We start from the raw sequence: 25,518 nt of genomic DNA on the forward strand, positions 1-25,518 counted from the left end.
TTTGCCACACAGTGCCCAAGTCTCATATTACCAATGGCTCGATTCTTGGCTAGTGATTTCTTGAGATTTTGCACTAATCTTTCAGCTTGACCATTACTTGCAGGATGGTAAGAAGGTGATTTGATGCGTTTCACTCAAATTTTCAGCAATGGCTTGTGGTCTGTCAACAAGAGGAACTTCCTACCATAAAGATATCCATGGAACTTCATAACCCCAAATACCAGACCGAGTGCCTCCTTCTCGATTTGCGAGTAATTTTGTTCAATTTTTGTCAACATTCTTGATGCAAATGCAATTGGTCTCTCACTTCCATCTTTCATTTTATGGCTAATTACAGAACCAACCCCATAAGGGGACACACCACAGGTCAGAATGATGGGTAACTCGGGGTCATAATGTAGTAACACTTTGTTGGACTGGAGGGATTTCTTAGCATTATCAAATGCACTCTGACATTTCTCAGACCACTTCTAGATTGCATCTTTGTGCAGTAATGCCGTCATCAGCTGAATCAATGTAGAGTGATTAGGGATAAACTTCCATAGTAGTTTAGCAGAGCTAAGAACGATCTGAGTTCAGTTACATTTTTCGGAACTGCAGCCTTCTGGATAGCATCTGTTTTTTCTTTCATTGGGTGGATGCCCGTGGCTTCTATGACTTGCCCTAAGTATGACACACTCACTGCTCTGCATGAATTCACACTTGTCCCATTTCACACTGAGATTGTGGGCTTCTAGTCTCCTATAGGAACCTCTTCTAAATTACGTAGGTGACTCTCTGTATCCCTCCCAGTTATCAAAATGTCATCTAAGTAACAAATGACACCATCCATGCCCCGAAGGACTTGATCCACAATCTTTCGAAAGATTGCGGGTGTGCTAGTGACACCACATAGCAAACAATTGTAATGGTACAACCCTTTTTACGTATTAACAGTCAGGTAGCATTTGGAGTCTTCCTCTAATTGCACTTGTTGATATGGCTGTGACAAGTGTAGTTTGGTAAACATTTGACCTCCCGACAACTTTGCAAACAGATCTTGGGTTCTGGGTAAAGGATATCGTCAGGGGTTAAAGTGGGATTTGGTAAGTGGGGGATCTCTGTATTAGAGAGGTGGGCAAAAGTGCGGGAGTGATAGGTAGCTAGCTAACGTTAGGCTAGCTAACCACTGGTCCAGTAGTCCCGACGTTAGCATTGTTAGCTAATAATAGCTACCCGTAGCTAACGTTTGCTAGCTAGTTAGTTATTTGAATGAAAATATTGCATGGCCAGAGCTAAGGTTGGACAAACATAACTAGCTAGCTACCGGCAACGTTACCGGACGCTACCGATAGTTAGCTTGCCTAGCAGCATTCAAACAACTAGCCAGCAACGTCAGCAACTAGCTAGCAACGTTACCGGGTGGAAGATAGCTAGTTAGCTAGCTAGCTAACGTTACGTTCGCTAACGTTAGTTGCTTGAATGAAAACCACAGCAGAGCTAGACAAAACTTTTGGAAATACACTGAAGATACTCACTCTTTATGCCCCCCAATCCAAGATAATAGTGCAGGTAGCAGGTTGACGCTCTCTCGAGTCTTGTCTGCCTGGTGCGGTGAACTGACCCTGACCCGTGAGTGCGAAGCCAGTCTCTTTTGATGTCAAGTCTGGTGAAGCCAGACAGCAGGCAGGTGCGGGTCACGTGAGGACGCGATATCATTCAAACTTTTAGAAAAAGTAAAGTAGTATAAAAATAGAAGAACGACTTTATTTGCGATTTATTTTGTAATGCTTGTGAAATCTTCAGGCTTTCCCATAACCTCTCTGTGCTTTGCATTGGCTTTCTTGTCAACCACGTTCGCCTTATACGTTTTCTGTGAGTACTGCGCTTTGTTACTTCATATTGTAGCGAATTCGGGGGGCAACGCAACCACAGGAACTGCCGCGGCCGGGACGTGAACCCATATCGCCCGCACCGCAGGAGGCATCGCTAACCGCTAAACTAAAGGGTCAGACCCGCGAGCCAGCGGCCAGCGTGTCTTCTTACCCGTGCACGTTACAATATGTAAGCCCCAGTTCGATTGCAATCGGCAATGATAAGTCCTTAGTACTGCTCCAGTCTCTGCCGATAGCAATCGAAACTTTCTTCACTTTCTTTGAAGGGGAAATCTCCTGGCTTCCCGAATGCCATTTTCTGTTCGAAGGTCCTCAGTCACCGAACGCCATTGTCTTAGTCTACTGCTGCCTCAGCGGAGTTGCTCGACATGCACATTGTCTTACTTAACAAATCCCATCATCGTCGCCAAACTGTTGTATATTTACACCATACACGTGGTCCGAAAATGTTAAGAAAAGAGGAAGTTACACTCGGCAGGTGCACCGAATAAAAGGTTGTCTTTTTTTATTTAACATTAACCACCATTAACACTTTGAACTCCGAGCCACACCCCAAGCTCTTTCTTTTTGCAACAAGCATAACCAATAACCACCCGCCCACGACGAGGTCAGCAATTATGAACACTTTGGACATGAACCAATCAAGACTGTCAACCCATGCTGTGTTGAGAACGCCACTGCCACCTTCTCTACCAATGAATTTCAAAACAAAGCAAAACTTTGTTGAACCCGAATTTCAGCTATTAATGTTAAAGTATTGTAGCGAATTCGGGGTACAACGCAACCACAAAAACTGCCGCGGCCGGGAAGCGAACCCGTATCGCCCGCACCGCAGGAGACATCGCTAACTGCTCGACTAAAGGGTCAGACTCGCCAGCGAGCGGCCTGCGTGTTTTCTTATCCATGCACGTTACAGTATTTATTGGGAAGTGGTCTTCTACGAGCAGTTTGCAGTTTGACACATAAGCTTGTTTCGCGATTTTGCGTCTTCAAATTCACCATAAGCGGCCATATTCTTTTGCACTGGGCCGCTATGGGAGGCAACACTATTATTCTCCCCCAGGAAAATCCTTCATGACATTACAATGAGAAACTATAAAAGCATAGGCAAGCGTTTACAATTTGCCTGTGTACCCGAGCGAGATTTCTTATTTTATTCTATTCCTTTATTTTCCCGGAAATCTCTCTCTCTCTCTTTTTTGTCATTGTTGTGAACTCCTCCAGCACTAGTTCCTACCTGTAAATAGGTTCCGCCCTAGCGGTTTTCAATGCATGGGTCTTGTTCCCCGGGGGCGCTGTTCTGGTGTGACACCTCCGAGCCCAGCTTCAGTGAGCCGTGTGCTCGGAGTTGGATGGAGAGATGCAGAGGACGAGCTATGTGACTGACGCCTGTGTTTTTTTCTTTTTCTTGTGAAGAAAACCCCCCACAGATCTCCAACCCCGGTGTGTGTGTCTCACTCAACTACACAACGCAGACAGAAAGCAGTTGTTAGCCAGTTACACATATTTGTTTAATACATCCCAGCGATATAAAGTATCAACAAAGACATTTGTTAGCTTTAAGTCTTTAACAAGCCCGTTCTCGCCGCGGTGTTGGCTTTGCATTACTTTGCATTTGGCTACTTTGGCAACAATCGTTAATGTCAACATTACAACATAATGGTTTAATTACGCATATTTTAATCACACTTGCTTTTGCACAGGGTCAAAATCTCATTCTCATCGTTCAGCCCCACCAGTTCAGAGTTATTGCGAAATGCGGAAAAGTCGGTCATGTTTTCCTGATGGCATATTTGTTTATTATTTTCTAAATACTGATCTAGGCTAATATAATTCATAACCTCCCTTCTTCCATCGTCCCTCATTTCTGCCTGGGGGAAAACGAGACGTGGAAGAAGAAAACAAAAAACAAAAAAACCTCAGCAAATCACAGACGCAGTTGCAACGCGCCCACTCTTAAGCTCCGCCCACTCCTCACAACACGCCCACTGCCGCTGTGCGTGAGCGGGACGACGGCGTCAGCTCCTTCTGCATCGTTTGTACATCAACACGCCTCGTCTCATATGAGTAATTTGTTTTATTTCTGGCAGAGGACAGTATATCAATGTAGAACAACATTAACTTGAGCCCCAGGCATATCCGGTGATAAGCTCGTAGAAACGCAAGGTTCAAAGTATTAAATTCTCAAACGCTGCTCTCCAGTGTGACCCACATTAGTCGAACCAGACCTACCATGACGCAAGTACACGAGTTGGCTTCGCGTTCTCATACATCTGCCCCATCTGTTTGTATAAAGTAGGCTATGCGGTGTGTATTCACTGTGTATTTTAATAGATGTTTGTATATAGTGTATGCTTTGTGTATTTTAACGTACTTTGGTTTTTTTTGTATCTGTTACGTATTTCCGTGTGTTTATCCCTAACTTGGCTTTCATTGCCTGTGCCTATCAATGTGAAATGTACTAAGACTTAATAGTATTTGATTTCGACTTTAGAAAACGAGAAATTGGGTTTGAGAATTATCTAACCCAGTTTTTCGACGGCAACATTCGGTGAAAAATTGCGCATAAACTGGCAAAAGAAAATTGTGTTCTGTTAGTCGTTCGGTATTTCACCAACCGAGCGGAGAGACGCTTGTCGCCCTCGCCTCGTATGCCCAGCCCTGCGCTAAAGCAGAGCCGTGTTGATTCGTTTGAACGGTCCGGCGGAAACAACGTTTCCGGTTGTCATGGAGAGTTCCGCAACGCTCTTGTGAGCTGGAAGAAAACGCTTTCGCCTGGTGCCAAACAGCAGTAACGTTATCTGCATTGTGTAGCGTCTAAACATACAGTAACTACCCTGATGAGCTTTCTTCTGTCTGACGATGTAAGGATTGCTTTCCTGCAGTTTCAAGAATAAATGGTCCTTGACTGTTCAAGCTAACGCTAGTTAGCCGACAACACACATAACTAGCGTTAGCTAACCTACTTTTCTCGAAGTCGGTTTTAGAGCGTTGACAGCCCTTGCTGAAACTGGGTGAAATTCACAGTTTGTCCAGATATGTCTGTCTAGGTTATCTTAATGTCAGTCAGTTTCATATATCGGGATTGTCTCTGCTTTGCCAACGTGCCTCGAATCACTGGACACTAGCAGTGGCCAAGGTCAGAGTGTGTAAACATACCCTAGGGAAGGAAATGTAGAAATTAGCTGATAAATTCAGTCTGCCAGGCTTAATGTGAAGAAAACCCAGCGAACTGGTTGCCTATCTTTCCATATGCTTCAATTTAACAGTGACTTTATTGTTAGTATGGAAATTAATAGATAATTATGTAGCCTGGCTGCTTGTAATAAAACATACATATAAAACAAATCAAAACAACTACATCCCCGCCTAAATGCTCTCCAAGTTTTGTGTTGAAAAGAAAACGTACGCTATCCTAACAAAGTACATATGAAGGACTTACTAAATAAACGAGACGCCTTTAATATCCTCGCTACAGTTATGTTTGTAAAGTATTGATAAGAGCGCTGTTTTTAACACATTTTGTTGGGTTGTTTTTTAGCAGAGAAGAGGATATGGAAGATAATGTGGGATGTTCCCCAGTGGCCATGTCAGAGATGGGAGTGGCGAGGCCCTCAAGGCACACGGTGCAGGTGTCCGAGTCAGCCAGGCCGTCCAAGCACCGGGACCACCCGTCCAAGTCGTCAAGGAGACGGCGGGAGGGAAAGGGCTCACAGCGGCGTGGGGGTGATCATGAACAGCTGCTCCGGGAGATGGAGCGGCAGAGGTTGCCAGGCCAACACGAGCACTCGGAACGCCCCGGCTTGGTGTCCGAGACGGCAGAAAGCTCTCCTAAGAGGTTTGCTAAGTGCGGCAGGTTGCCAGCTGGTCAACTCTGCCACTGGCATTGTACTGCTGCCTAAGACATGAGGTGTTGACTGATAAATGTCGTTTTTTACTTGCCTTCATCTTTTGGTCTTTTTTTCTTTTCTCCCTCATAGGAGAGCTCATTTTCTACATGGACCATATCCAGCCACTCACTTTGGACCCAAAGCCTGCATTCTTCCCAACCCAACTTCAGTCATGTAAGCATGCAGGTGTAGAATGAGTGAAACTTATTGGTCACACTGAATGGGGACAAACGAAGAGAATACGTTTTTTTCCTTTTGCTGTTAGGACATTAGCTTAAAAGTTTGCATAACCTCGTCCCATGTCAGATAAGATGAGTTGCGAAAGGCAAGCTGTTATTGGATGTTGGATGACTAGGAATGTGTCATAGAGGCCACAACAGATTGAGAATTAGTCAGTAGTTCTCTTAGAGTGTATTGAGGTAGCCTTGGGTCTGACCTGAAAACACACAGCCAGCATCTTCACAATGCCCGTCAACCACTTTTCAAGGGAAGAGAGAGCCAAACGGTAAAGAAATGGAGGAAGAGAGAGAAAAAAGGGGTAGAGACAGAAGGAAGGGTATTTGGGCTCCTGTCCAGCTTTGTTTGGAGTTTGGACCCCATTCATATAAACTTACTTACATTTATTATAATAGTTAATGGATGACTGTCTTCTTTGTTTTGGATTATGCACAATTATCTTTGGCATTATAAACAAGGTAGCATTTGATTGAATTTGAACTTTGGCTAGATTCATATCTAAACTAGTTTGTTGGGCCAAACCAAACTTAAGATTTTCAGCAATGTGAATATTCTTGCATTTTTTATTATTTCAACATTTCTTCACTATTGTCGAAAATGTATTATTTGACTTGACTTTCACTAAGCTGTTGACATGTAATAACAGAGTGTGTGTGTATCTTTGTGCATGTGTGCACATTAATTTTTTTTCTGTTGGTGTTTATTTGTATGTGTGCTTATCCTAGGCAGATTCAGGACCCAGCTAGCCAGCGGCTCACCTGGAACAAGCCTCCATCTAACGTGCTTATTATCAGGAAGATCCGAGATGAAAGCCTGGTGGAGCCCTTCAAAGAACTCTGCAGGTTTTTAGTGGAGGTTGGTCTCGCCATGCTGTGTGACAGCTATTGGATATCTGACAAGAGTACAAAGCAACCCCCATGTCTGTCAACAAAGCTGGCATGTAATATTAAACTCACCTTATGGAAAACATAGTGAAGAAATTATGACTCGTAGAGCTGAGTTTACAGTCTTTTCTACAATCTAAAACCAGAACCACAGCAGATGTTCTTATATTTGATTTTCAAACAAAGTTCAAGGTCCCACTGTAAACAAACAGCCCATGTATGTTCAGTTTTGAAAGCTGTATATGTGTGGTTTTTCCCGTTCTGTTGGTGAAACCCTGTCTTTGTACACCAGGAGAAGCAACTGATGGTTTATGTGGAGCGTAGGGTGGTAGATGATGCCACCCTCTCAAAGGATGAGGCCTTTGGCTCTATTCGCAATCAACTCTGCACCTTCAGAGAGGGTATGGCTCTTGCATATCCCCTTTTCACACTTCAAACATATTTGGTAAAAAAAAAAAAGTTTAACAGATTGACACTTCATGTCGGAATAGATTTCTGGAAACTATCATAAAGCTCAGTGTGAAGGGATTTTTTTGTTTTTTTGTTTTTTGAGGCCACCAAGGTTTGGCTGTTATTTTGGATGTCTTCAAGTTGTTTTTTTTTTTTCAAGGTTAGATAAACAGGTCTGCAAATACAAGGGATCTGGCGAAGTGAGATGTTCAACTTGAAGACATAGCATTAAAAAGAATCGCAATGTGCATGATAGGGGTGTCGCAAATGAAATATTGATATCATGTTAATAATTAGTATCATTAATTAATATGATTAATTGATATGTTAATAATAAGAATTAGAAACGAGTATATTAGAGGGACAGCTCAGGTTAGACGGTTTGGAAACAAAGCAAGAGAGGCAAGATTTAGACGGCTTGGACGTGTGGAGGAGAGATGCTGGGTATATTGGGAGAAGGATGCTGAATATGGAGCTGCCAGGGAAGAGGAAAAGAGGAAGGCCAAAGAGGAGGTTTATGGGTGTGGTGAAAGAGGACATGCAGGTGGCTAGTGTGACAGAGGAAGATGCAGAGGACAGGAAGAGATGGAAACGGACGATCCGCTGTGGTGACCCCTAATGGGAGCAGCCGAAAGTAGTAGTAGATGTTATGTTCATAATACACATATGACAATATTGTGTAAATAATCCAGCACCTTAAATCATTTCTGTTTCTTTCGGTTCTCGCTTTGTCCCCCCCACTCATCACCCACACCCACACACACACACACCTGATGTGATGCAGTAACTAGCTAGCTAGCTACTACCACAGTGTGTGGCTACTACTGCTGCACAAAATCATGTCATGAAAAGTGGAAAGAGGAAAAAATTATGTAAGGACATCGTCTGAACATCGAATCACACTATATCAGAGTGGTTAGTTGTCAGCCCGTGATCTCACACACAAACTCTCTGTCCCCTGCTCCCCACAAGTGATTTTGTGTCAGTTGACATTGTATTGATGGCAGATGTTAGGCCTTGTGGATCTTTTGTTTATCAATTCATCTGGTTGCCTTTTCACTAGCCATTAATTGTAATAGTTCTTTTTGTATGCTTTTGTACAGTTATGGTTACAGATTCTCTCTCCATCTCCCGACACTCGTATTTTGAGTGTAATTTATTTGTCAAAAAAGAGATAAAACACACAGTAAACAAAAGTTAAAGATGGATTTGACTGACAGCGGGTTTTTTTCCCCAAATTTTCGATAATCATGTAGTGAAAATCTGATGTCGTCACAGCTCGAATACATGAAAGTACTTGCATACCTAAGAGTAACCGTGATGGCGAGTAAGTAAATTAAGTTGGGAATACTGTTTTCTGTGTGTAGTAGAGGAATCTTTGCAGTGTTTATTGTGATTTTCAGTAATCCCAATCCTAACTCCAGTTCTTCGATTCGAGGCTTCCTCCATCATGTCATGGGGGATACCTTCTCCCAAAGGTGGCGCATTTTTCAGAATGGGAAAATTTAAAGAATAGACAAAAGTTCAGGGAAATTTCTTTTGGTTTCCCGGGTGCCACTGCTGGTTTTACCTCACTTTGTTTGGATTTTCAGTTTAGGCGTCTTGCTTTTTCCAGACTGGATTGTCTGTGGGCTTATCCATTTTGGCGGCTCTATTTGGCGCCTGTACTGTGTGTCTTATTAAAACTTCTTTAGCTGTTGGTTTATTACCCACATCCGGAGCCCCAAGGACATTTTATTCCCTTGACAGCTTGCTTTCTTGTCAGTCGTCAGTTTTAAGTGACTCATACAGTTTTTGAAGTGACGTTTTATTTGATTTGTTTTTTTTGTAGGTAGCCTGATGATGTGAACAGAATAACAATGTACTATTTTCTTGGGCATCGGGGTAGCATAGTGGTCCATTCCATTGCCTACCAACATGAGGATCCTGGTTTGAATCCCCATGTTGCCTCCGTCTTGGTCAGACATCCCTACAGACACAATTGGCCGTATCTGCGGGTGGGAAGCCGGATGTGGGTATGGGTCCTGGTCGCTGCACTAGTGCCTCCTCTGGTTAGTCGGGGCACCTGTTCAGGGGGGAGGGGGAACTGGGGGGAATAGTGTGATTCTCCCACGCGCCACGTCCCCCTGGCGACACTGTCAGGTGAAAAGAAACGGCTGGTGACTCCACATGTATCGGAGGAGGCATATGGTAGTCTGCAGCCCTCCTCGGATCGGCAGAGGGGGTGGAGCAGTGTCTGGGATGACTCGGAAGAGTGGGGCAATTGGCCAGATACAATTGGGGAGAAAAAGAGAGAAAAGAATAATTTTAAAAAAAGCATAACAATGTAATGAATATAGTTTTTTTCACTGCAGTTTTTGTTTGCCTGCAGGCTACGATGACATCTCTGACTGCATAGACCTAATCATCTGTCTGGGTGGAGATGGAACTCTGCTCTATGCCTCCTCTCTCTTTCAGGTAATCCCAATGACCACACCTGGGTCGATTCATTCATATGAGTAAGATGCGGATTTTGGCCTGTGATGAGTCTCTTGAAGGGATGGGCTATCGGGTTCAGGTGAGAAATGGGAATTACCTTGCCATCCCGCCGTAGCTGGGATAGTCATTCCAATGCTGGCTGGGAGGCAGAAAAGAGAGCACCTGAGGGCTGGGGTGGGTTTTACAAGTTTTTCCCCCTTTTCCTTCTTCAGGGCAGTGTGCCTCCTGTGATGGCGTTCCACCTGGGTTCCTTGGGTTTCCTGACGCCTTTCAAGTTTGAATCATACAAGACTGAAGTGGCGAAAGTTTTTGAAGGTAGAGCACTGGTTTATATGAAAATAGTATAGCGTTACCCCAGGAGTCATAGCTACACAATGTGCCTTGTAGCTGTCAAAGTCATTGCCTTGTCAGAGGTGAAAAGGTAAAATGTTTAAATTTTCAGCTCTCCTAGTTGGGTACATATCGATTTATTCAAGAAAAGCTAAACTACTTGATATATGGCGCCACAGTCGCCCAGTGGTTAGCACTGTTGCCTCACAGCAAGAAGGTCCTGGGTTCGAACCCCAGGCCATCCCAGGTCCTTTCTGTGTGGAGTTTGCATGTGCTCCCTGTGTCTGCGTGGGTTTCCTCCGGGTGCTCCGGTTTCCTCCCACCATCAAAAAGACATGCATGTTGGGGTTAATACTCCTGCCTGTGCCCCTGAGCTTGGCAATGGAAAGAAGAACTGGAGTTGGTCCCCGGGCGCTGCAGCTGCCGACTGCTCCTATACAATAGGATGGGTTAAATGCAGAGAACAATTCATTGTAAGAATACAATGTCAAATAATTTGTGCCTTCCTTCTTCCGTCTTCTTTGCTGGATCTTGCAAGTGGAGGTACACCTTTCTGAATGCGGCTCGCGTGACTGAGTGCACTCAAACACATGCTAGATATTGTGTTTTCATGCATGTGGGTTTTCAGGCAATGCAGCCATCACGTTGCGTAGCCGCCTAAAGGTTAAGGTGGTGAAGGACATGCTCCAGAGGGCAGGCCAGCAACAGTATGGTAGAGAGCCTCTTCAGCAGGAGCAGGAACACAACGGATTCCTTCCACACGTGCACACCAACAGCGAGTTGGGCAAGGTCACCCTGCAGCTACAGGTGAGGATGCGGACATGAGCCCCATTTAAGAAGGGTAAGATAGGCGAGACATGGGCCTATATAACACTTTGGAAGTTTAACACATAAAGAGAACAGTACAGTAAAAAGCCATTGTTTTCTGACGGATATTCACAGCAGATTCCTTTTGATTACACTTGACAAACCATGAAGATTCGACTATGCCCTTTCACAGTTTACAGCTAACAGCCACTTCCTACTTCCTGTTTTTTCTCTATTGTGGGGTTTCAAAAATAAAAGCTCTGCTTTCAAAATAAAAGTTCCCAATCATTTGTACATATAACAATACAAAACATACTTGGAACAGTCAACTTAATGTCTCTTCAGCACACAAAAATATTTGGGGCAGAACACTCCCCGTCTGGCATTTACCGATGCCACTTAAGACTTAACTGTCATTACTTGAGCTCTGACTTTCTATGGGCTTATATATGAAGTGGGGTGGTTGTAGGCATAGGTATTTAACCTTCCAATGAGCTGTGATGTGCTTGGTTAAAGCCAATTGGTTTTAAGCCTGTAGTCTGCTTGGTCAGTCTTTTCAATTCCTCAAAAGCTAATTCTTTTTAAACTCAGTTTATTAACATTGCAGTGGTAATGCTATGAATAATGGCAATGAGGCCCGAATAGCTGTTTGATTTGAAAATAAAACAATAGGTAAAATGTACACACTAGGGTAATTTTTTTTCCCTGCGTGTTTGTCTTTCTGATCTCCCCCCTCCCAAAATGATGTCATTTACGAGCGCTGTCTCCCTGATGAGCCTCATAACGTTGATGTAAGCTGGCCATTTCTGCCTGTTTGACCAGGCCAATTGTGTGTTTGTGCATAATTGTATGTGTGCGTATGTGTGCGTATGTGTGCGCGCGTGTGTGTTTGTGTGTACGAGCATGAAAGCGAGCTAGTATCAGCCAGGTTGCTATGGCGACAGTCATAATAAAGCTGCTAGGTGAACACAGCTGCAAAGTTGGATGTTGTTGAGTTCTGTTGAGCCAGTTGCCATGGAGACTGTGCCGTCAACACGACTGAGACCAAATGGGGCTCTAATGAGCTCTGATGCTTTTAGCTGGACACACTCCTAAATCACATGCCACAGCACTGTGGTCACACAAATGCGCGCACACACACACGCAATCACATACACAGTGACAGGTCAACAGAAACAAGACAGTGACACACACAAACATGCTATGCATCATCAACTCATTTCCAGTGCACCTCTTTTCCATTTATTTCTTGGGGCTTTTCCCCATTTTTCCTAATTGATGACAAACGGTAATGGATTGTTTTTGTCTCAGAGCTTCAGTTTGACCTCATTCAACATCGTTTCTGTGGGACCTACCAGAATGTTTACGCCATGCTTACTGGCTGCCAGTGTGTCCTGTAGACTGTAGACATTTGTACTCAGAGGTGGTCATTAGCTCTCTGGCCAGATTCAGGTATGGGAGATGACGTGAACCCTTTTAACAGGACGTACACACAGGGACAGGGTGTCCCACTGGTTAGCGAGGTCGTCACCGAACTGGGAGGGCTCCCATTCATTCATTAGGCGATACCTGTAATAAATACTTGTGCAAGCCCCTCAAAACTCCCTGACGCACCTCCCAAACCTGAGAGAGACAAGAGATTTTACCCCTCGAGGATCTACTATAAAAAAAAGCAAAAGAAACTCATATAGAGATGCCCCCCTTCTTTATGTTTTGGCTAACCGATGATTTTTCCTTGTTTTTTTTTTCTTCTCTGATCACTGCTCAGTTTTCCAAGATGTCTGTTTGTTGCTTCCCCTCACCAACAAAATTCTTAATAACTCCCAAACTGATTCAGTCATTGCCCGTTTTCAGTGCTCACTCACAGATGTTTTGCATTTTATCCTGTTTGACTACCTAGCTCATATGCTTGTAATGTCCCTGCCTCTGTTTTGTTGTCCCATAAACAGGCTGATGGGTTTTATCACTGAAACATTGCTGCTGAACGGATTTCATTTGTTACTATCTGAATTGAGTTGGCTGGTCTTTGTCGTATTGGCTCTGATGAGGAATTCTTCATAGATGAACGTTCTAATAATGCTTAGTGAGAAGTGAAAGTCATACAGAATTGGATAATCTCACTCAATACCGTCTCTACATATGATAACACTGCAGAATTAGGATAGGACAGTAATGCTAGACTCAAGCCAAGCATCTCCGTTGTGTTTTATTCTGTCTTGTGTATTGTGTTCCCTGTGTGTACAGGTGTTGAATGAGGTGGTGGTGGACCGTGGCCCCTCCTCCTACCTGTCTAATGTTGACCTGTACCTGGACGGACGTCTCATCACTTCAGTACAGGGAGACGGTGAGAACAGGGCGGGGTTAACCTCAGAGGCTAATGGATCCAGTTTGTTAACACCTGTCATCTGATGCCACTCGTTTAGCCATTTTAAAGTAGTTTGCGCTCAAATCAGGTGTGTGTGTGTGTGTGTGTGTGTGTGTGTGTGTGTTTGTGTGTGTGAGCTAGACATTTGAAAAAAAGATTCCCTAAATTAAAAAAAATAAAAACAAACCAAACCAGTCCCAGTGCGCTCCATATCTTCCTTCCCTATTCTCTTTTCACTACTCCCCTATTCCTCTTCTTCTCTCTTACCTTCATCTCTGTTTACTTGCCCCTCATCTCCATCTGAGTACTGCCCCAAAACCCTCCTCGTTCCTTCTCTTTCACTCTCCTCTCTCTCTCCCCCACTAGGTGTGATCGTATCCACCCCAACAGGTAGCACAGCATATGCAGCCGCGGCAGGGGCCTCCATGATTCACCCCAATGTTCCAGCCATCATGGTGACCCCCATCTGCCCACACTCGCTCTCCTTCAGGCCCATCGTGGTTCCCGCTGGGGTGGAACTCATGGTGAGAGCCATGGGGTTGTGGATGGGGTGGGATGATGTACAAACACGGCACAGCTCCCCACAGAGGTCATTTTCAGATAAAATGGTCTATGAATCTTCATTGATCGACTACAGGCAGTCGATTTTTTATTTTTCGTTTTTATGGTGATGTACTACATTTGGAAGCTTTGCATAACAAAGACTTTTTCCAAAATGCAACATCTGATGTTACTTCTCCTCACATGGTGTATTTAGTCTGGATGTAGCAAAATTATTCAGCTGTGGACGTCAAAAAAAGGATAGACACCTATCTGAGATGGTCCTGTATATATGAATGGGAAGCGCTCTGCAATATGTGATGTTATAACCAGTCTGACAAACATGGTGATCTCTTACCACATTCTATCCCAAAGTTTGGTGCATTTTGCTCAGTGCCATCTGTAGCTTCTCCAGAAACTTTTGTGTTGGGTTGCATCATATCTTGTTGGGTACTTGACTCAACAAGTCAGTGGGGCGACAGTAGCTCAGGAGGCAGAGCAGTTCCTCTGGCAGCTGGAGGGTTTCTAGTTCGATCCTCGGCTCCTCCTTGCAAAAATGTCGAGGTGCTCTTGAGCAAGGCACCTAACCCCTAACTGCTCCCAATGAGCTGGTTGTTGCCTCGCATGGCTGACATTGCCATTGGTGTATGAGTGTGCGTGAATGTGAGGCATTCATTGATTGTAATACAAATGCATATGTCCATCCATTATCCAAACCGCTTATCCTGCTGTCAGGGTTGCGGGGATGCTGAAGCCTATCCCAGCAGTCATTATGAATGTATTTAAATGCAATCAATTTACCATTTGGGCACTGACTCTACCCTTCCCTTGCTCCAAACAGATAACCCTATCTCCTGATGCCAGGAACACCGCCTGGGTGTCATTTGATGGCAGGAAAAGACAGGAGATCCAGCATGGAGACTGGTAGGTAACGTTAACTATCCATGTGTGGCTCTTCACCATCTACCGTCGCATTGGAATCCCTTTACTTGCTTGGTTTTCTGTCCAAGAATTTTATTGATGTATTAAATAAGAGAGACTGAGTGGAAATGGCAAATTTTATTGAAATTTCCCCCAAGGTGGAAATAGTTTTTGTCGATAAAGGAATTATGGCAATTGTAGTCCAAATATAGCAATAGGAATACATGTGTTTTCAGGTAAATAATGACATGGGCTTGGTATGCTTAGTGATGGGCCAGCTGGCAAAGTGTTTTCAGAAAAAGCTATAAAAATGTGTTCACAAAGACCCTTGAAAATTATTATCAGTACTGCTGCTCACATGTCAAACATGCTTGCTGTCAGAATCATGACAGGTACATTTCTTTATTTTATTTTATTTTTTTGCTGTACAACAGCATGATTACATGAGCTGATCCTAAAGAAGGATAACTTGTCTAATGCCCATCACTTTTTACAAAAACTTAACTGTTCTGAAGGATTCATCTTATGATGTAGTCATATTTAGTTTTAAAGAGTGCTTTTGTACAAGTCAACTGTTTTCTCCTCCCTGATTTTGCCCACTTTGTCTCCCGCAGTATCAAGATCACTACCTCCTGTTACCCGGTGCCATCCATCTGTTGCCACGACCTGGTGTACGACTGGTTTGAGAGCCTGGCCCAGTGTCTGCACTGGAATGTCCGAAAGAGGCAGGCTCGGCTGGCCGACGTCTCCGACTCCTCGGACACAGAGAACTGAAATTGTTAACTTCAGTCTGCATTTGTAAATTCTCATGTAAGACCTTTAGCTATCACACTTTCCTGGAGAAACTGACAGGAACGTCAGCATGGTAGTATTGTGCATCTTGCACAAAGGCATGGTGCTCTTGTTGATCAGCTGTTGTTAGGAATGAGCTTGTGACTATTATGTACAAGTAATGTAACTGTCCAGCTTGCACATGGCATTTTAAGTTCAGCGCGTAAGCTATTTCTTCTTTCCCGAAACTTGATGATGACTAGCGCTGGGCCAGCAGAATTTTTTTTTGTCATTTTTCAACTCCCCATCAAGGAGGCTGCAGTCAGTTTATCTGTGATTTGTTGTCATCATTCGAATTGTTGAACAGTAGATGTAAGCGTCTGGGTAGTAATGACACGTTGCGCCTTTAACAACACACAATCAAACAAGACAAAAAAACAACAACCTTAAACTCTGTCCCTGCAAAATTGGAGACAGAAAAAATGATTGTGTCTACAATCAAAACAGTACAGAATGGATTCAAAACAAAGTAAGAGCTTAACTGGACTGTTGGTCCATGGTATGTTCTTCATACAGTGTATAATGTTGTGACATCGTATTTTCTTGAATGACCGATATGAATCGACACAGTGTAGCATGAGACACTATCCCGTTTAAATCTTGTCTGGGAATATAATGCTAGCTGTTCTTAAGTTTGGGTTCCCACCTGTCTTATAAGCGTTGAATGAGCATCACGCACATTTCACTGAGTATGAATTACCATTTTGAATAGTTTACATAGATAAAGCATAATTTTCATATTGATAGAAACTGGAAAAATCACTGCCCTCTACATTTCATTATCACTGTATGTGAAGGATGAGGAACGTCCAAAGCCCCTTATGAACATAGTCTGTGTCTGCGTGCTTTTGCACTCATTTGTCCATGTGTTTCAGGTTTAGACGCACTACATTCAGATGGTGACTTAAAAGTGATGCCCATCCCTGTGTGTTGCCGGGCTTAATGTGTAGTTCGGTGGCAGGACCACACAGTTAATTGATAGCGGTCAGCAATGATAGATGCCAATGACAAGACAGTGAAACCCTTGATTTAATATCTATTTGGGGCAAATGCCTCTATGTAGGCTAAACTGGAGGGCACATATCGTATTTGATCATTGTTTGACAAAAAGATTGCTTGTGAAATAGCTGAGTGCAGTCGCAAGATGTGAGTTCTTGTCATTTGCAAGTGCATTCGAGTCCTTTCAGGATGCACTGGTATAAGATGTGGGTCATTTAAAAAAAAACGAATGTGAAGAGGAACAGGTTAAAAATTCATGCATCATGCTGAAAAGGTGAGCATGAAGGCCAGCAGTGTGAATGTGGTCTAGGTGTTGACAGCATCTACTACTACTACTACTTTTGGCCGCTCCTGTTAGGGGTCGCCATAGTGGATCATCCATTTCCACATCTTCCTCTTGTCACGCCAGCCACCTGCATGTCCTCCCTCACCACATCTATAAACCTCCTCTTTGGCCTTCCTCTTTTCCTCTTCCCTGTTAGCTCCATATTCAGCATCCTTCTCCCAATATACCCAGCATCTCTCCTCCACACATGTCCAGACCATCTCAATCTTGCATGAGTTTGCCAATATTAGGAGTAAAAAGCAGAAACACCTCTGCAAAATTGGTGTTACAAACCCCAGTTCCAATGAAGTTGGGACGTTGTGTAAAACGTAAACAAAAACAGAATACAATGATTTGCAAATAATTTTCGACCTATATCCAATTGAATACACTACAAAGACAAGATATTTAATGTTCAAACCGATAAACTTTATTGTTTTTTTGCAAATATTCACTCATTTTGAATTTGATGCCTGTAACACGGTCTAAAAAAGCTGGGACGGGCATGTTTACCACTGTGTTACATCACCTTTCCTTTTAACAACACTCAATAAGCGTTTGGGAACTGAGGACACTAATTGTTGAAGCTTTGTAGGTGGAATTCTTTCCCATTCTTGCTTGATGTACGACTTCAGCTGCTCAACAGTCCGGGGTCTCCGTTGTCGTATTTTGTGCTTAATAATGCACCCCTCATTTTCAATGGGAGACAGGTCTGGACTGCAGGCAGGCCAGTCTAGTACCCGCACTCTTTTACTACGAAGCCACACTGTTGTAACACGTGCAGAATGTGGCTTGGCATTGTCTTGCTGAAATAAGCAGGGACGTCCCTGAAAAGGATGTCGCTTGGATGGCAGCATATGTTGCTCCAAAACCTGTATGTACCTTTCAGCATTAATGGTGCCTTCACAGATGTGCAAGTTACCCATGCCATGGGCACTAACACACCCCCATACCATCACAGATGCTGGCTTTTGAACTTTGCGCTGATAACAATCTGGATGGTCCTTTTCCTCTTTAGCCCGGAGGACACGACGTCCATGATTTCCAAAAACAATTTGAAATGTGGACTCGTCAGACCACAGCACACTTTTCCACTTTGCGTCAGTCGATCTCAGATGAGTTCGGGCCCAGAGAAGCCAGCGGCATTTCTGGGTGTTGTTGATATATGGCTTTCGCTTTGCCTGGTAGAGTCTTAACTTGCACTTGTAGATGTAGCGACGAACTGTGTTAACTGACAATGGTTTTCCGAAGTGTTCCTGAGCCCATGTGGTAATATCCTTTACAGAATGATGTCGGTTTTTAATGCAGTGCCGCCTGAGGGATCGAAGGTCACGGGCATTCAATGTTGGTTTTCGGCCTTGCCGCTTACATGCAGAGATTTCTCCGGATTCTCTGAATCTTTTGATGATATTATGGACTGTAGATGATGAAATCCCTAAATCCCCTGCAATTGTACGTTGAGAAACGTTGTTCTTAAACTGTTGGACTATTTGCTCACGCAGTTGTTTACAAAGTGGTGAACCTCACCCCATCCTTGCTTGTGAACAACTGAGCCTTTCGGAGATGCTCCTTTTATACCCAATCATGACACTCACCTGTTTCAAATTAACCTGTTCACCTGTGGAATGTTCCAAACAGGTGTTTTTTGAGCATTCCTCAACTTTCCCAGTCTTCTGTTGCCCCTGTCCCAGCTTCTTTGGAACGTGTTGCAGGCATCAAATTCAAAATGAGTGAATATTTGCAACAAAAAAAAAAGTTCATCAGTTTGAACATTAAATATCTTGTCTTTGTAGTGTATTCAATTGAATAGAGGTCGAAAAGGATTTGCAAATCATTGTATTCTGTTTTTATGTACGTTTTACACAACGTCCCAACTTCATTGGAATTTAGGGTTTGTACTTCCTTAACTCAAACAATAAAATTGTAAACTTATGTGTACATTATGGACGTCAGAATTCTAGAGTGTAATATATATATATACACACACACACACACACACACTGATGATTGTTTGTGGCATGAAACAGTCTTGTACTGTCTCATAAACAATTTACTTGACTCATTGGACTATTTGTTATTTTGCTCCTTATTTGTTTAGCACTTACCCTACCATTGAGTGTTTCTTTTAACAAAGTTTTATCTATCTATCTATCTATCTATCTATCTATCTATCTATCTATCTATCTATCTATCTATCTATCTATCTATCTATCTATCCATTACAGTAATTAATTTGTCAATGCCTGATTTTTTCATTGTATCCAGATAACTCATATAGACCATTGCTCAAAAAAGCTACCATGCTAACCATGCAAGTAGCCACCCAATAGTCCTCACGGGTTTTCAGATGCTTCCAGATGTCACGATTGACTTATTTCCAGAAGTCATCAATTTCACGTAACACATATACTGTTTTAGAACGAAAGAAATTTATTGAGAGAACTTTCCACAGGCTTCGTTATTGTGTTTATGCTGCGGCCAAATGGTTTTGTCAACCTTTGCTTCATGTTTATGGGGTACAGAGAGTTTCTGTAATAAAGCTTAAATGGTTTTAAGTCTTGGTCCATTCCTTTGCCCAGAAGCCTTTTAAGTGGAATGTCATCAGTGCATTTAGTAACTGTAGAACATTGCATTTGTTCCAGTCCATGTTTGACATGTAACAGCCACCATACTAAGGTAGCCACCTACTACTGCTACAGGCAGTCGGTCTGCCAGTTACATACAGAGAGTTCTGTTGTTTCAATCAATAAACTTGGTAAACGTTCTCCAGTGTCTGACCACTCGTCATTCTACACGGTGTCAGAAGTGGGATTTGTTTAGACTGCTTCATTCCCACGATGCCGTCGTCCTGCGATTGGCCCACGCCTGCATCACCATGGAAGCGAGGGACAGGATGGGACGGTTGAGGGAGCAGTTTTTTACAGTTTGTTAGGTAGAATGCTGGTGAGCATCTTGTCAAAGATCTTCTTGAGCTTGTTGCGGCTGCCCACAGTGTTGGCCTCGGCCTTTTTGCTGACCTTTTCCAGACCCATCACCTGTTTCACATCCACCGCCAGGTCAGGGATGGAGTACTGGCTCACCCCCTTGATATCACCAATCTTTGGGAGGTGAAGAACACCATGTTTCCTGTCAGCTCCTCCTCACCATTCACCTCGTGGTCATGCTCTGGCCTGGTTAGCAGCTCTTTAAATACTAATAGGCTGGTTTTCACAGTAATGGAAAGATGTGTGTTCTTTAGAATCTCACTGGCTTTGCTGAGCTGGAAATTCTCAAAGTTCTGTCCGTTCACTTCCAAGATCTGGTCTCCTCTCTTCTCACCAGCCTCTGCTGCCTTGCTCCACGGTGCCAACAAAGTTGCGGGAGCCCTTCTCTTGACCTCCCAGGACAGTGAAGGCAAGGGGAGCCTCCCTAGACAGCTTAGTGAGGGTCACCATTCGTGGCTTGGCTTTAGCCGCACACACTATATTTAACAGTCTGAGGTGCCCGCAGATTTTCTCTCTCCAGATTGTTCTCAAACTCTCCCAGGAAGCGAGTCATGGCGGGGTCTCCCTCAAAGTCACTGAAGTGATTGTTCACCCATAGCAAGACTACCTGTGTAACCTTGTCCCTGAGACTGGGGTCATGGAACCACTCCAGGAGCCTCTTGCCCATGACCATTGGGCTGGAAAGGAAGGTCCTGTAGGTCAACAGGAAGTCCTTGATGTAGGTGGGGTCAACCACTGAATGCTCCTCTACCAGGTGCATGGTGAGATGCTCTGTTGTGTCCTTGATCACGATGTGTCCTTTCCTGGTGCTGGTGTGGTCCAGTTTATGGTGCTCATTCACCATGACGATCGCCCCTTCCTCCTCCACCTTCTGTATGTTCTTCTCCACCTGGTTGAGGATGCAGCAGTAATCCTGCTGGGCTATACACATGAAATTGCTTGCTTACTGGTAGTCCATTGAGTCCGATGATGACATTCCTCCCCATTAACAGTGCATTCTTTGATGACTGTAGAGTACAATTCTTGATCCACAGGTTTTATTGCACATTGGGCATATGAAGTCTGAGTTAGTGGAGGCAGGTATGGTTGTGTGTCTCCTTAGTCTTTTCTGTTTTTTCACATTCCTCTCCATTTCCAGCTGTTCTATACTTCAGTGGCAGATCTCCTGCCAGTTGGAATGGCAGATGGCAGCTTGCTCCAATCTCAAGGGGTCGATACAACACTTCTTCAGCGATGTTTTTAGCTGGTCTTTGTATCGCTTCTTCTGACCACCTGCGGACCGGCGGCCCAGATGAAGCTGTCCATACATCACATGGGGAGGCCGTGTTTGTAAGCCAAACAGAAAATACATGCAATGAACGGTAGAAGGACAACGATCAGAGGGGCAGTTGGAAAAATAAAAGTTTGTTTGTATGCATACAGCAAGACTTTAGGATTTGGATACATTTGATCTCATATTCATTTTATTTCAGGACTATATTGTTATCCTTGCCTGCAGATTATTATTTGTGTTCTTACGTTTTGGAAGCATAGCTAAAGAGAAAGGATGTAGAACATTGTATTTGTTCCAATACATGTTTGACATGTAACAGCCACCATACTAAGGTAACCGCCGACTACTGCTACAGGAAGTACGTCAGTAGTCGGTCTGCTGGTTACATACAAAGAGTTCTGTTGAGAAAAGTTGTGCTTGTAAATCAATTTCCATGCCAGTAAGGCTTGCTTATGATAGGCTGGTAGTGTAAGAGGTAGGTTGTAATTTGATAATTACACATTAACAATAAGGGAAGACCCTCAACCTTTTTGAAGACAGTTCTAGAGATAATGTTCCACATGGGTGGGCTGTTAGATAAGAAGTACTTTAACCAGTTAATCTTCAGGGTATAATTCATAGAAGAAAAATCCAGAAAATCTAAACCACCATTCTTAATAGAGTTGACAACTACAGATTTCCTGGTATAGTGGACTTGATTTTTCCATATAAAATTAATCAATATTTTACCAGCGGCATTAGCAATTTTGTCCTCCAAAAATACAGATGAAGCAATATATTGTAACGTGCATGGATAAGAAGACACGCTGGCCGCTGGCTCGCGGGTCTGACCCTTTAGTCGAGCCGTTAGTGATGTCTTCTGCGGTGCGGGCGATACGGGTTCGCTTCCCGGCCGCGGCAGTTCCTGTGGTTGCGTTGTCCCCCGACTTCGCTACATTGGTGTCAGAAGTGGGATGGAGCGACCGTAAGGCCATCGGAAGCATATGCGCCCTGAGGCGTGAAGGAGCTGATATGCTTAAGCGCGGGGACGCGCTTCCCGAAGGAGGGGGGTAGTGTAACGTGCATGGATAAGAAGACACGCTGGCCGCTGGCATTTACATTGTACATTTTAATTTTCCTGTAACACCCAAAGAATTTGCTATAGTGATGGCAGCTAACCCCAGTGGTTCAATTTCTTTATTGCAAGATACTCAATATCCTTCCGTTATTCCTTTAGTACATCCAAATGAAAAAGTGTTTGGAAGGGTTTGCTTCACTGAAGCCATAAAAAAAACAGTAAGGCTGTCCGTACTCTTTTTCATGGGGAGTTCACCACTTCTCCATATGTTGCAGCTTACTGGTCCCAGTTTGATCAGAATATTCCATGGGGGAAAAAAAGTTGGACATTATCTCATAGATAGTATCTTCTCACAAACAAAGTAAAGGAGGTTTCCTTTAAAATGACTCACAGTTGTTATCCAGTTAAGCAATTTCTTCCTAAATATGTGAGCGATATAAATACATTATGCTCGTTTTGTTCTCTCCATCCAGAAACAATTTCACATATCTATGGCAAGACATATCAATGTTCATTAGAGAAAAGCTATTGGACAACTTTGAGTTATTTTATAAATATGTTTTGTTTGGTTTTCATTCTCAGGATAAGAATTTTGAAAAAAGGTGCTTTTGTGATTAACCTCGTTCTATTTCTGGCAAAATGTCACATTCATCGATGCAAGTTTTCTTTTACAGTGTTTTCACAAAGGACTTGGAACCTTACATGGACGCGGTAAAGTTACAATAAGAAGGCTGTAAAAACGGTGACTTTATTTAACGACTTTTTGTTATGGGAACAGAATTGATAGCCTTGCCGGGTATATTATGGTTATTTTTATTTTATTTTCTTATTTTATTGTATTTATTGTCCACCCCCTGGCATTTATGTTCTTGATTGTTCTTATAATGTCTGTAAGTTCATAAATGTTGCTATTTTAAAACAAAACAAAACAAAGAGTTCTGTTGTTCCAGTCAATAAACTTGTTAAACGTCTCCAGTGTCTCGCCACTCGTTATTCTAGAGTAACTACAGATGAGTCTGGACAGCAGCCCCCAACCCTTAAATCAGGCATAAACAACACAGGCTAAGGCCCCCTTGTCGCGCTTTAAGCGCATTTTTAGGTAGCTAACGTTCTGCCCGTTTAAAAAGATCGCGACACATAGCCTTTGTGGCAAAATAACATTAATATTATATATATTTTTTATAGATAATGAAAATATGATTGACGCTTGATGTAATTAGATTTGTTAGTCAGTCTATGTCCTGGCTAAATTACTGCAAGGTACATCATACGTGAAATTCTGTATGCAGTGTTCGCTGCCAATCAGAGGAGGCAATAACTTAATAACCAATCAATCTCTTGTTGCTGTGCGGAGTCACGAATCACTACGTTCACGCTGTTCAATACAGCTGGCAAAACTTAACAGCTTTGAGGGTGATCTGAGGAGATTGCGATCAAAACACTTTTATCATGCCTTGCGTATTCGCAATGTAATGCGGTGTTAATGTAATTTAAGAAGAGGCTACGAAACAAGACACCCAAAACTTAAAACACGACAGACCGAAAGCTTTAAAACAAACAGGCGAATGAACAAACGACACGGAAGTCGGCCATTGCTAGCTACAGGATTGCTAGTGTAAACTACTGTAACGTGCATGGATTAGTAGACACGCTGGCCGCTGGCTCGCGGGTCTGACCCTTTAGTCGAGCGGTTAGCGATGTCTCCTGCGGTGCGGGCGGTACGGGTTCGCTTCCCGGCCGCAGCAGTTCCCGTGGTTGCGTTGTCCCCCCCCCCCCCGAATTCGCTACATTACTAATAACACACGTTAGTCCTCAACTAACGGGTCTGACCCTTTAGCCGAGCGGTTAGTGTTGTCGCTTTGTGGCGCAGTACACGTCATATCGAATCCCGCACCGGGCAAGAAAATAACCTGTTAAAGTAGTCTTGCTAGCTTGTCCCGTCACCGACGGCGAGTTTGTGACATACTGTATGATGGAGGTAGCATACCGTGGCCTTTGCCCGTGGGCCAAATATGCTTTTAATTTTATTAGTGTCTTGATAACACAACTTTCTGCAAGCCAGTTAAAGAACGGGATCTGACACCTTAGCACGTCAAGAAGGCTCTTCCTGCTCAAGGAATTAAACGAATCGTCACACTTGGGTGCTTGAAAACTTGCAGCAGGCGTTCGCCGTCGATTTCAGCAGTTCAGGTAGGCTTCACCCAGACTACATGCAGCTCGCAGATCCATTCTCTGTGGATACTTAAACTGTACCCGGTGACGTAAAGCTTGAAGTAATTGAACTTGATTGCTCTGCGGTGATGAGGAGTAAGCACGGGGAGATGACCCTGCTGGAGTTTTATCAGGGCCTGGACCGGCATGTTTGGGCCTGGACCTCCATGTTTGGAAGCACCCACACATGCAAACACCTATTTTCCCTAATGAAACTGATAAACGGTTCAGATAATGGATGGATGGATGGAAGTGTCCCCTGAGAACAAGACTGGCAGATGAAAACTTGCAGAGTTGTTACAGATATTAACCAGTAGGTGTCAGAAAAGCACTACGTATCTCCCACTGACAAAGACGTCGGTGTAAGTGTACCAAACCGATCTGAGCAAGTCTATGAATAAGTTCATGTTATAAAGGTATGGACTCTGAACTTTTGTAGCCGTTGGTTGGAGGTGACTGTGAAATTGGCCCTTGTTAAAAATAAGTTGCGCGCCCCTGCCTTAATTATACTGACTTGACTTTTAGGCGTTTTCTCCTCTCCTGCCACTAGGGGTCCCCATTTACCAACCATTTAACAAGTATGGAGGCAGGACATGATACTGTAGCAGATTCTTACGAAAACTTCACTTTGTATTTTAGGTCTATTTTGTTCTGAGCAGTATTTAGTATAGTTAGTGCACTTAAAATGGCGACTCAAAGCATTCCTCATGTCATGCAGTAGTAGTCCATTTAGGAAGGGTCTGTCCTTACAATTACAGCTTCTCAAAGTGAACTACATGGCTTTCATGCAATGGCTGGATTTATTTTTATTCCTTTGACTCCAGATACTCAAAACAAAAATAGATAAACTTATTTAACCCAAAAAGGTGCCTGGTGGGTGTTCAGAATTGTAGGGCTTCTAAATTCTTGAACCAAATTACCCATTCATGTATGACCCCTACAGTTGAGCAGTTATTCACTTCAAGATTACATGTTTTGTTGATAGTCCTGTATTCTACATTGTGCTATCCAACCAAATAATGCCAGAGGAAATAGTCTGCTAAACATATCAGAAGAAGACAA

General features: G+C 43.4%; 1 protein-coding gene and 1 pseudogene across 1 annotated transcript; one reads left to right on the forward strand and one right to left on the reverse strand.

Moving 5' to 3' along the window:
* Positions 1 to 4,051: 4,051 nt before the first annotated feature.
* On the forward strand, positions 4,052 to 21,102 carry nadkb (NAD kinase b). The gene is made up of 13 exons (XM_056293164.1): positions 4,052 to 4,181; positions 5,416 to 5,712; positions 5,855 to 5,938; positions 6,727 to 6,856; positions 7,178 to 7,286; positions 9,707 to 9,792; positions 10,026 to 10,128; positions 10,772 to 10,950; positions 13,195 to 13,294; positions 13,682 to 13,839; positions 14,697 to 14,779; positions 15,391 to 15,586; positions 21,054 to 21,102. The coding sequence occupies exons 1-12, from the start codon at positions 4,177 to 4,179 to the stop codon at positions 15,548 to 15,550; spliced, it is 1,494 nt and encodes a 497-aa protein (XP_056149139.1). The 5' UTR covers positions 4,052 to 4,176; the 3' UTR covers positions 15,551 to 15,586; positions 21,054 to 21,102.
* On the reverse strand, positions 19,675 to 20,846 carry LOC130124334 (rap guanine nucleotide exchange factor 2-like; annotated as a pseudogene).
* Positions 21,103 to 25,518: the final 4,416 nt, after the last annotated feature.

The sequence above is a fragment of the Lampris incognitus genome, chromosome 14 (assembly GCF_029633865.1).
Source record: "Lampris incognitus isolate fLamInc1 chromosome 14, fLamInc1.hap2, whole genome shotgun sequence".
Taxonomy (NCBI): domain Eukaryota; kingdom Metazoa; phylum Chordata; class Actinopteri; order Lampriformes; family Lampridae; genus Lampris; species Lampris incognitus.